Source organism: Vidua chalybeata, chromosome 3 (genome assembly GCF_026979565.1).
Source record: "Vidua chalybeata isolate OUT-0048 chromosome 3, bVidCha1 merged haplotype, whole genome shotgun sequence".
Lineage (NCBI taxonomy): Eukaryota > Metazoa > Chordata > Aves > Passeriformes > Viduidae > Vidua > Vidua chalybeata.
This window is the reverse complement of record NC_071532.1, coordinates 109,846,873-109,859,010: the sequence shown is the minus strand read 5'-3', so window position 1 is coordinate 109,859,010 and position 12,138 is coordinate 109,846,873. Positions and strand designations below refer to the sequence as shown.

The 12,138-nt window shown below is 45.0% G+C and overlaps 1 protein-coding gene across 1 annotated transcript in view; it reads left to right on the top strand.

The window, feature by feature from the left end:
- The first annotated feature begins 6,576 nt into the window (after positions 1-6,576).
- Positions 6,577-12,138, top strand: part of PKHD1 (PKHD1 ciliary IPT domain containing fibrocystin/polyductin) — a 238,092-nt gene continuing 232,530 nt past the window's right edge. Inside the window, exons 1-4 of the mRNA XM_053938363.1 lie at positions 6,577-6,628; positions 7,690-7,767; positions 8,698-8,842; positions 10,301-10,400. Of these exons, the coding sequence (XP_053794338.1) occupies positions 6,577-6,628; positions 7,690-7,767; positions 8,698-8,842; positions 10,301-10,400 (375 nt within the window). The remainder of the gene's footprint in view (positions 6,629-7,689; positions 7,768-8,697; positions 8,843-10,300; positions 10,401-12,138) is intronic.

Below are 12,138 nucleotides of genomic sequence, written 5' to 3'. Positions count from 1 at the left end.
TCTTAACTGGTGCCAGGTTAGATATCAGGGAAAATATCTTCACTGAAAGAGTGATTGCCCAGGGAACTGGTGTAGTTACCATCCCTGGAAGTGTTAAAAAAATGAGTAGATGTGGCACTCTGTGACAGGGCTGAGTGGGCACGGGAATATTTGACCAAGGGTTGGACTTGATGATCCTGGATGTCTTTTCCAATCTCAATGATTCTATGATGGGTCTGGGAGCCAGCCTTGACCTTGGCTTTCCCTGGCAATCACATGTGCTCTGCAGACCCCAAGGGAGCAGGGGAGCATCCTCTGCGTGGCTGGGAGAAGAGCAAAGCTGAACAGACAAATCCCCTGCAAGATGCTGGTTTCTCCTGGCCCAGTTGCCTTGTGCATCCCCAGGCTCCAGCATCTGCCAGAGCAGGGGGCTGGGGGGACCCCACATCCCCTCTGTGACCCACGGGAGATGTGAGCACAAACACACCCAACCTTGAAACCAAAGAAGCCTCAAACCTGTCATTAAAGCAGCTGCACCGGCAATAAATTTAGAATTTAAAGAAGTTCAGTGCCTGTTTAAAATGCAGCAAGAGTAGCTATGGGAACAAGCTCAACAGAGTTTTATCCTGCTGAAAAGTGACCCTGTAAAGATGTGGAAGGCTCCTGGAAGCATCAGCATTTTTCCCCTCAAAGGAAAGAGTTGAATCCCTTAAAAATCTGGTACAAAAATGGGCCGGGCAAGTCAGGCAGTTCATTTACAGGCTGCAAATGTAAGTAGAAGGTTTTACAATCTCAAAAAAAAAAAAAAAAAAAACAAAACCCTAATAATGTGAAGATTAAGATTTCCAAGGAAGAAAATGCTTTTCTTTTGCTTTGTAAAGGAACAGTAAAAAAGGGAGAAGACGCCTGAATGCTGTTCCTACCAGGAGATATTGTCAATTCCCCATCCCTGGAAGTGTTCAAGGTCAGGCTGGATGGGGCTTGGAGCAACCTGGGATTGTGGAAGGTGTCCCTGCCCATGGCAGAGGGCTGGATCTAGGTTATCTTCAGGATCCCTTTCAACCCAAATTATTCTGTGATTCTAGGATTCTTGTCCAAGGGCTCTTTCTTCTGATTTGGGAATGATCATGAACAAGCTGTATTGGCTTCCTCATACTCAGATCCCTGCTTAGCACCACTGCCCTGCCTCACCTCCCCAGGGACAGTAGCCTCACCCAGCTGGATTCTGAGGGCCAGCAGGAGGAAGACTGGGATTCAAAGGGAAATTTGATCAGAGAAGGTTTTCCAAATCCCCCCTAGGTTCCTTTGGAAATCCCAGCTCAGCACCCTGCCTGCTGGTGTCTAACGAGCCTCTCAAAAAAAAAAAAAAAGACATCAAACCCCAGGGCTTATTATTAATCAGCCCAGCTTCTTAGCACCTTCTCTGTGACCTTGGTTGCTAGGAAGTTGGTGTCAATACAGGAAAAGTGAAGTATTAATAGAAGGAAAGAGCAGCTGTAAGAACTCAGCACGGAGCAGCACAGCCAGTGGAACACTTCAAGGCTACTGGTAACCCAGCCTTCCAGGAGAGGGATAATGATTTCATACTGAAAGATGGCAGATTTAAATTAGATATGAGGAGGGAATTCTTCCCTTCAAGGATGGTGAGACCCTGGCACAGGTTGCCCAGAGAAGCTGTGGCTGCCCCTGGATCCCTAGAAGTGTCCAAGGCCAGGCTGGACAGGGTTTGGAGAAATCTGGGATAGTGGAAGGTGTCCCTGCCCATGGCAAGTGGTAGAACGAGATGAGCTGTAGGGTCCCTTCCAACCTGGACCATTCCATGATCCTATGATAATGCCAAGCTGGAAAGCAGAGATCTCTCCCTGTGTCTGGAAAGCAGGGATCACAGCCCTGTGTCTGGATGTCTGGAAAGCAGGGATCACAGCCCTGCTTAGTGACTGTCTGGACACAGTCACTAAGTTCAAGCAGTTTCAAGCTCTTTTTCTTTACTGTGTGACCAGCACGACACACCCTGCATTGGAGGGGAAGCTGCTTGTCCGAAGATAAATCCAAGAGAAACACAATGCTGCTGGCCACTAAGTGGCATCAGTCCCCTTGAAACCTGATCTAGGGAGTGACACCCCTGCCCGGGACAGGGGGCTGGAATAGGTGAGCTTTCTGATCCCTTCCAACCCAAACCATTCTGTGATTTTGTGATTCCATCATTTTATGCTCCAAGAATGAGCTCCATTAGTCTGGCTTTCCCCTGGGATGAATTTTTCTCTCTTTACAGGGGTAGGTGCAGGAATTGTGCATTCCCACCTCATTTCCTCGTGCCAGGGCCTGACTTTGGCAAGCAGGAGGCAGAGGAGGCTGCTGCCCTTGATGTGGGGTGGTGGATACATCAGCAGGGCTGCTTTTAAAGTTCTTCTAAAGGTTTCAATGCCTTCTGATGTTTACATATTTCTACTGAGTTTTCTCACACTGTTCATATAAACAATGATTGTTTTGCTCTTCTTTTGTTTTGTTTTGTTCTTCTTTGTGGGTGAAGAGAATTGATGGACTGTTAGTTTAACCAGTGTGGTTGGAGAGGTGGCAGTTTCACCCTCCAATCCACCATCACTTTTGCTATTGTATACATACTGGAGTCAGAAAATAAAGTTGACTTTTTTAGGTTCATTTTCTTTCCTTTTGCATCTAGCCTGCTTGTGTGAGTTATTTCGTGTCATAGTGTGGCAGGCTGGGAGGGAGGAGGGGATTGCAGCGGTTGCAGACAAAATTGTTAAACCTCTCCTTATCCCACATCATCCTCCCCTCAGCTGTTTCTCTGGGAGGTGCCATGTGGTGTCCAACAACTGCCACGCTCCTGTCGCGAGGTGGCCGCTGTGAGACGGAGGGGGGACCATGAGGGGACCCCTCATTTGGCTCCTCCAAGGCTCTTCCACCCCAGAAATGCTCCAAGTCCTGGGGAAATGGAGTCTTTCCATGCTGCTGCCTCTGAAAAAGGCCTCATGGGCAGTGTCATCCCTGTCTTACACACCAGTGACTTGACAGTGAAGCTGTTTAGCCCAAATCACGCGCTGGCGAGTGCAAGAGCTGGGAGTAGATCCCACATCTTCTTTTCCTGTGCTGCCTGCTTGAACCTGGGCTTTTCCTCCAGCACAGGGAATTAACACAAAACACTCCTGGACCTGTGCCAGGCAGAGCAGTGGCAGCCTGGCCACTCGTGGGTTGCATTTCAAGTGTCAGACAGGTCTTTGATGGCTCCATGCTTCCATCTAGTGACAAGAAGCCACTGCTCGCCCCTCCTGCTTGGCTCTGCCTCCTTTCTGGTTCACTGCAGGAATCACTCAAATTCTGGATGCTGAGTCTCTCTACAGGGATATTTCAATTTATTTACTCAAAATTTAAACCCCTAAATGAGTAACTCCAAACAAATAAAACCAGGGGCGAAGTTTTTGAGCAGAATTGTCCTTTGGCAGGAAAAAAAATGGCTTGCACATATATATAAATGTGCACTTGCTCATCAAAATGTGCTGATTTCCTCTTTAGAGGGTAATGTCCCTAAAAACAGGCATCAGCCTGTGGTGACAAAGTATTTCCTGTAGCAAAGGCTCCTGTGTGACTCGGCCATTCCTCTCCTGATCTGAATTCTAGGCCTAGGCTTCTGGTTATTAGTGGCAATGTTTTTCATAGAATTGTGGAATCATAGAAAGGTTTGGGTTGGAAGGGACCTTAAAGCTCATCCAGTTCCACCTCCCTGACATGGCCAGGGAGGCCTTCCACTATCACAGGTTGCCCCAAGCCCCATCCAACCTGGCCTGGAACATTTTCAGACAACCAGGGGCAGCCACAGCTTCTCTGGGGAACCTGTGCCAGGGCCTCACCACCCTCACAGAGAAATCTTCTTCCTAATATCCCACCTAACCCTGCCCTCTGGCAGTCGGAACCCTTCCCCCTTGTCCTGTCCCTCCAGGCCCTTGTAAATTGTTTCTGTCCGTCTTTCTTGTAGGCTCCTGCAGGTACAGGGTGGGTGCAATTAGGTCACCCCAAAACCTTCTCTTTTCAAGCTGAATACTCCCAATTATCTCAGCCTTTTCTTGCAGGAGAGTTACTCCATCCTTTCAATCATCTTGGTGGCCTCCTCTGGACTTGCCCTTTCCCTCTTTCCTTTCACGTTTCAGCTCCTTCATGGGTAGGGCTCCCTGTGCATTGTTTTACTTAATCTGTGACTTTCTGCAAAGAATAAACTCCTTACCCCAGCCAAATCCTTCTGATCTGCAAACCTTGGACATTTGGTTGAGATTTCCTGGATAAAACATTTCCTTAGGACTGGATCACAAAGTGCTATGGATAATAATACCAATACTAATAGTTTTTGCTGACTACGACCTAGAGAGTTTGAGTGACAGAGTGTGTTGGGAGCAGCAATAAACCATAATGGCTCTGATCAGCCTCACCTGGGACCACCCTCCCCAGCCTGGCCGTGGTTCAAGAGCACGATTTAACCTCATCTGTGGCCCTGTGCCCCCTCCCTGAGCTGTGCTGTAGAAATACTGCCCTGTAATCCCCGCTCTAGTCCTGCCTTTTATCTGGATCATGGGCTTGTGTTGTAGCTGAGCACCCTGCCCAGTCTCCTCTTGTTTCTGAGGGGGTTTCCTGAAGGGACCTTGTACCTGGTCCATCCCTTTATTTGGGGCTGTGAGTGGACCCTGTTACCAGCATCTCTTTCTGTCTTCTGGGTTCAAGTTGTCATCCTTGAACAACCCCTTTAAGCAATAGTTTTTTGTTTGAGAATTCCCTCGAGTTTACTCTTCCTTCTGACCACATTTCCAGTGTAATTCTGCTAATAAGTAAACTGAGTGTAGGTCACTGATGGGGTTAACTCACACGGTGTTCCTGTAATCATTTGCTGTTTGTGGCTGAGACACTGGGGCTTGGCCTAAGAATAAACTAAGCACGACTGGTTCCACTGCTGGGCAGAGCTCCAGAGCTCCCCTGAGGGTTGATTGCCCGTGACTTTGTGCCACTGAGTCTCTGAATTGAGGCTGAGCAAGGCTGTTCCACCTCCCTTTGGGGCTGAGGTGAGAGCATGAGCACATTCTGCTGCTGTTTGGTGTGTGGTAACTCATTAAACCTCAGTTGTGCTGCGGAGTCTGGGAACTTCCTACGAATTTCAGTGGAAACTTCCATGAAGGCTTCCATACCAGGGCAGGGGCTCAGCAGCCCGTTGAGGGGCTCCATCAAAATCCATCTGGGCTTCAAAGAGAGGAGGGCAGAGGTGGGAGTAGAGATGCTGTTCAGTGTCTGAGGGAGGCTGGATTGCATCTTCCCAGGAGCCAAGGCTCTCCAGGGCATGAGTGAAAACACTGTGAAAGTCCACTGCCCTCTTTTCCACAGGCAAAAAGGCCTGCAGGCTTAAAGCTACTTGAGAAGTGATAAGGGATCTAAACACCCTTTGGGCAGAATTCCCAGCAGATGCTGTTTGGAATACCATGGAAAAATTGAATTAATAATATGTAAGGGAACCTTGAAGTCCACTTGCTGTGAAAGTCAGTCCCAGACTGAATACCAGCATATGAAGAAACAGTTTTTCTGTTGTAGGAGGGAAAAAAAGAGAATAAAATGGATTAATTGTCCTCCTATTGGAGGACCTAACCATATACCAGTGGAAGAACAATCCCAGTTTATTTTTATTATTGTTATTAAAGTCTTGGTACAAAACAGTTAATAGCAGCAAGTAGCTTAGGTTAATAATTAAGCACCCTCAGTGGACAGCTCTGAGCTGTCTGTGACAGGGTTTGAGCCTTTTGGGAAGCTTGTCTGGTGGGTTCCAGCACTGGGCAGAGTGACTGACACAACCCCAGCCTGAAACCTGTGACAGAGCTGGTGCTAAAGGGATGGAGCTCTTGTGCTGGTATCAGAGCCCCTGCACTTCACTCATCAGAGAAATGGAGGAAGAACAAATTGAATAAGGTAAGTAAAGCCAGAAAGACTCCTGAAAAGAAAAACAAAATCAAATCCAAATGATATTTCCTTCACCTGCATTGAAATGCAGCATTCACTTGCACCAGCTTGCTGGACTCTGCCCCGTGCACTTTGCAGTGTGTTAAAAAGTGCAAGAAATACAAAGCGGTTACAGTAGGTCTTGTGGTCCATAAGTTAGAAACCAGGCTGGATGGGGCTTGGAACAGCCTGGTCTGATGGAAGGTGTCCATGCCCATGGCAGGGGGTTGGAACTGGGTCATCTTTAAGATCTCTTCCCACCTAAATCATTTTGTGATTTACAAATGTGGCTAAGTTAATTCACCCATGCTTTTTCCGTATCGAGGGTGAAGGCAGGAGAAGTTGACAGTCTGTCTTTAAATGTTAGAACAGTTCCTGACATAGACTTTATAAAGGAAATGTGTGATATCTCTGGCTATGACAGCAAGTTAGACCTGGTCTGCAAATACTCAAATGTTTATATTCTTAAATTATTAGAAGAGTTCACAGCTATTGCTCCCACAGATTTGCAGTGAGAAGAAAGAATACAGATTTAGGTTTTTTTTTTTTTTTTTAGGTTACAGGGAATGTCCTGGAGCCAGACTCTTGTGAATTCCTCATCCAGTGTTCAAGATGAACCTTTGGAGAACATTCCTGCTGAGTGCTGGGCTGATATTCTTAGCAGGTGGGTGATGGAGAGGTGTTACCTCCAACCAAACCTGCAAAATCCAGTGGGGATTGGACACAGACTGCCTGTCAGTAGTGGAGAAAAACCTCTAAAAGGTGTTTAAAACGATGGGATATTGAATGTAGCACATTGGACATTGTCCACCATTATTATTGGTTTTCCATGGCATTATTTGCATAGCCGTAGAGGAGATTTCTAGATTAATTTTTAGTTCTCTGTGTTCTACTTGATTTCATATCATACCTATTGTTTTTTGTTTACTTGATGATAAATATATCACTCTTTGCATGTTGATATTAAGGGTTCATGATGCACAAGTGTCCTATATTTGGCTTTGGTGCTCAATACTGATGTTTGATCAGATTGCATCCAAATATAGCTAAGTTGGAAATCTCCTAAAATGTTAATCAGGAAAGTGGATCTCACCATGAAATGACTTCTGGAAAATTCTGGTCAGTGGCTGCATGAAAAGAAGCCATATATTGGTTAATCTCTCAGCTTCAGAGAATGAGGGTACCCAAAATAAATCCTAAATTATCTAAGGAATTTGGCGCCTTTATGAAAGGCATGGCATAGCAGGTTATAGGTGATTAACATCATGAAGCAGGAGCTCTTTTCCAGGCCTGTATGTCTCTCCTAAGGACTTCAGAAGGAAATAGCTGGACAGGCTGTCCAGGAGCCAGAAAAAGATATGTTTGTAGGCAGCCTTAATTTTGGTAGGGTGCACAGAAGTCAGCAAACACATTTCTTTGAGAGATGAAGGAATAAAAATGAGGTTTATCATCTTTAATTCTTGAGCATGGCAGGAGGTTCAGGCTGTAGCTTGGTTCACCAGGCCCTAAAGGCATCAACACCTCCCTGAGGGGAGCTGTAAATGGGGGACAATGGTGGGGGAAAAGGATGGGAAACATGATTAATTTGGATGCTTGAGAAGGAGAAATGGGATGAAGGGTGGGATCACAGGAAGGCATCTCTCAGGTCACTGTCTCTCATCCTGAATAAGGTTTTTTAGATGTTTGCCTTTCCTTTCAGCCTGATGAGCTGGTTTGTTTTTGCAGGGACAGCCTCAGGATCACTTGTCAAGCCCCAGGAGGGCAGCATTGCTGGAGGAACATGGATTACAATCACTTTGGATGGTGAGCTTTAAATTCTTTGGAAGTGTGTGTTGAAATAGAATCATAAAAAGGATTGAAAGGGATCTTTAAAATCATCTTATTCCACCCCCCTGCCATGGGCAGGGACACCTTCCACTATCCCAGGTTGCCCCAAGCCCTGTCCAACCTGGACTTGGACACTTCCAAGGATGTAAAAATATCAGATAATCAGCTTCCTTCTCAGGTTTGTGGTTGGAGTGACAAACCCTACCCCACAGAGCCATAGGCTATGACACTCATAGCATGAAATCAGCTTGAAATGATGACTTTATAAGCTATTGCTGAAGGTTTATTTCTAAGCAACAGAAGTAAAAATGTTTGCTTTATTTTTTCAGATGTAGGGCTAGAAATTTCTTCACTGCTTCTGTCCTTTTATTGAAGAAAAGCTAAAAATCTGCCCTCTTCGTATGTCCTGTGATGCTGGAGCATTTTAAAACTCTTATGATAAACATGAGATCTGAGTAAAAATTTCAGAAAGTTGTATGTCATGTCCATTTTGGCCCCAAACCAAATATACAAAGCTAGGTCTGATTTTCTACAGTGATGAATATTTATTCATTGTGAAGAGAATTGGTTTCTGAATCAGCTGTGCATGTTCATTAGCTGGCACAGACTGCCCAGTGCAGAGGTAGAGTCACCAGGGGGATTTGAAAGATGTGTGGTTTTTACCCTTCCAATCCTCTCCCCCATGCCCCTGGGGGAAAAATGAGTGAGTGGCTGTGTGGGGCTGAGTTGACAGCTGGGTTTAAACCACCACAACATGAAATTACACAAACATGGTTTTAAAAAGCCTGATCAAGGGCTCTAAGCATTATTCCTAGAGAAGCTGGGTTGAACCTCCAAAAATGCTCGTTGTGTGACTGGGAATGATTCTGTCCTCACAGACCTCTTCTGATTGACTTTATTGCTTAGGCTCAACATCCCACCAGGTAGAATCTGTCTCTCCAGCCAGTCCATCCCAGCTGGAAGTGTCCCTCGTGCATCCAGACCTGCCCAGGCTGCCATGTGATGTCTCTCCTCTGTATTTGGACTTGCCCACCATAAGGTGCAGAACAAGGTATGATCCATAGTTACACTGTGGGTGAGACTTCGCCCTTTGTCAAACAGGATCCTCATTTTCCTTCAGTGTCTGCACAGGAAGTTTGGGAGTTGAAAGATTTCCCGTGGTGTTGGAATCTGAAATGTAGGGAATTCCCAGAACTTTGGGCCTGTAAGCCAAAGTTTAGAATTAAGGATTTGATCTGAAACTTTGGAAAAGGCTTCCAAATTTGGGTATTAGAAGTGAGAATGTGGATTTATAGTCTAAACCAGAGATACGTTAAGTTAAAGTAGAGGAGAGTTCAGAGTTTTAGAGCATTGAACTGTAGGTTTGTGTGTTATATCATGATTGACTAAGAAAGCTTACTCTGTAGTATGAGCCTGTAAGACAAAATATTTAAGGATTGGCTTAAAAGTATAAATATCCTCATTTATAGTGTTTTTTTTTGGTTAATAAATTTTTAAAAGTCTTGTTACTGGAGGTCTTGTGACCTTCTGAGCCATGTGGTGAAGATGTGAGTTGAACTCACCTTTCTTGCTTATGTAGAAGATAAGAAAAATAAATTGCATTATTTAAAAGAACTCAGAAATCTTGTCTCTAACTCATTCAAAATTCCTTCACAAATCTTCACTCTGTGGCCTCACTGAGCACCTCCTAACCTGGGCTGATTGATTTTTGTTTTAACTTTATGAAGCACAAGGATACCTTGAGGCATGAGGGTCACAGTGAGGCTTCTTGGGCAGTCCAGGCTCAGACCTTCAAAGGTTTGTAGACATCTAGCTCTCAGATGCAAAACTCCCAAGGAAATCTTGGAGGAGACTCTACCAGCTTTTGGTGTCTTTGATCTGTCCAAGGTGATAGAGAGGGGTTATGAATAGAACAGGAAATAAATATGGTTCCAAGCACCAGCTGGGCAGTTTGAGCTGCCTGTTTTCTATCATAGCTTTAACACAGGCTGTTGGACTGGAAGATTGGGGTGTCTGAAGAGGGACCTAATGGGACTCTTCTATATTTTGCTGCTATGATTTGGCTGGGAGTTAATTCTGCTGGGTCCTGTGCTGGGAAACTATGTGAAACAAGGATGCAGCATTAATTTATGGACCAGGATCAAGATGCCCTGCCGATTCAGGCAGCCCTGGGTCATTTTATAACTAATGAATAACAATTATTTTCTGTGCATGCCTAATGAGAATGTTTGTGTTTTGCATTAACAGTAATTTAGGTGGAATTCCAGTGCAGCCCTGTCACCTTCTGCTCTTAACTGTGATTTCTTGTTGTGCTTCCACATTTCTTCTAAATTGTTATTTTAAAGTTTGGCTTCATATGTGTGAAGTTTGGGCTGAGAGAATAAAACTCCTTTGCTCTATGGATGTCTCAGTGGACTTGCTGTGAATGGAGACTCTGCAAAGGACTTGGCATTTCCTAAACACAATTTGTTTAAAAATAATATAATATTACACATTTTTTTCCACCTAGGTCTTCACCCCAGGAGGGTTTGTACTACGTGGAGGTGACCTTTAAAGGACATGTGATTAACAACCTGTCTGAGGTGGAGAAAGAGAACTATTCTTTCAAGGTAATCACCAAGTGCAGAAGTGAGGATAAAAAATTCAAGGTATTGAAGGGAGTGAAACTTCAACATTGTGTCACAGGAAATATGTTGAAATGGAAGGAATCGTGGAATGGTTTGGGTTGGAAGGGACCTCTAAGACCATTCAATTCCAACCCTAAGCTAAAGAAAGATGAGGAGAGACTTTTTGCAAAGGTTAGAGCCAGAACCAGAGGGAATGGCTTCAAACTGAAAGACAGTAGGTTTAGATTGGATGTTTGAAAAAAACTCTTTAATGTGAGGCACTGGCAAAGGTTGTCCCTGGAAGTGTTCCAGGCCAGGTTGGACAGGGCTTGGAGAAACCTGGGACAGTGGAAGTTGTCCCTGCTCATGGCAGGGGTGTGGAATGAGAAGATCTTTAGGGTCCCTTCCAACACAAACCATTCTGGGATTCTGTGATCTCTTGCAGAGCAGAATCCTTAAACATGCTTGTGTGCTTTGGGATGAGGCCTGGTGTTTTTGAAAGTCACTTCCCACCTCTGTGCTAACTTTGAGCAAAAAACCCAGCATTTTCAGTAAATTGCACATTAAAGCTGAAGAGTCATTGGGTGGTTCAGCTAGCTTAGAGAGCTGATGAAAAATCACCAGGGGATGCTGTTAATGAGGCACATTCCAAGCTAAATAAACCACAATGTGTCTCTTTGTTTTGGGGCTGGGCCCTGGGAGCTACACATATTAAAATTAATTTTGCCTCTGCGTTAGATTAGAAAAGCTGCTGCAGGCAGCAACAAGTCTGAGCAGCTCACGAGACTTGTGTCAGCCAGTGGCTCCAGTTTCCTGCTGCTTTTGGCTTCTTTCTCCACATCTTTTCCAGCCTGGGGCATGGTTTGATGTTGCCTTTGCTCTCCAGAAGTGGCCATTGCTGGTGGAAGTTTGTAGCTGCTCATTCATTTTTAACACGACCAGGAGTAGGAGGGAAGGCAAAGGCTGACCTCTGAGAGGGAATGGGCTTCAAGGAAAGCTAAGGAAAAAACATGATATATGCAATGGTACCTTTGAATTAATGCAACAAATTAATTTTTTGTTGTTTTTATTGGGCTGTGAGCAGCATCTGTAAGTGCCAATGAAGTCTTGAGGGAGATCATAAAGGAGGTGGGGAAGATGAGCATGTCCAAAAAGGGTGGGGAAGGGTCTGGAACACAGGACTGATGAGGAGCAGCTCAGGGAGCTGGAGGGGGCTCAACCTGGAGAAAAGGAGGCTCAGGGAGGACTTTCTCACTCTGCACAACTCCCTGACAGGAGGATGCAGCCAGATGGGGGTTGGCCTCTTCTCCCAAGTTACAAGCTACAGGATGAGAAAATTGCCTCAAGTTGCACCAGGGGAGGTTTAGATTGGATATTAGGGAAAATTTCTTCCCCAAAAGATTGTAAAACTCCAGGGAAATGGTGGAATCACGAGACCTGGAGGGATTGGAAAGCCATGCAGATGTAGCATTTGGGGATATGTTTTACTGGATTTAGCAGTGTTGGATTAAATTGATGATTTTCAAGGTTTTTTTCCTCAGATGCAAAAGAGGTCCTTTCCCCCAAAAATCTCTGTTGTATTGCTGTAAGATGGGCCAAGACAAAGTTTTTGCTCCACTGCTTTAAGGTATCCAACAAACTTGCCAAAGAGTGGCTGAAGTATTTCACATCTATGATGATGGAATTGTTCTAAAGGAAATACTATTGGGAAGAAAAATGGTGTCACCATTCAAGATGAAAT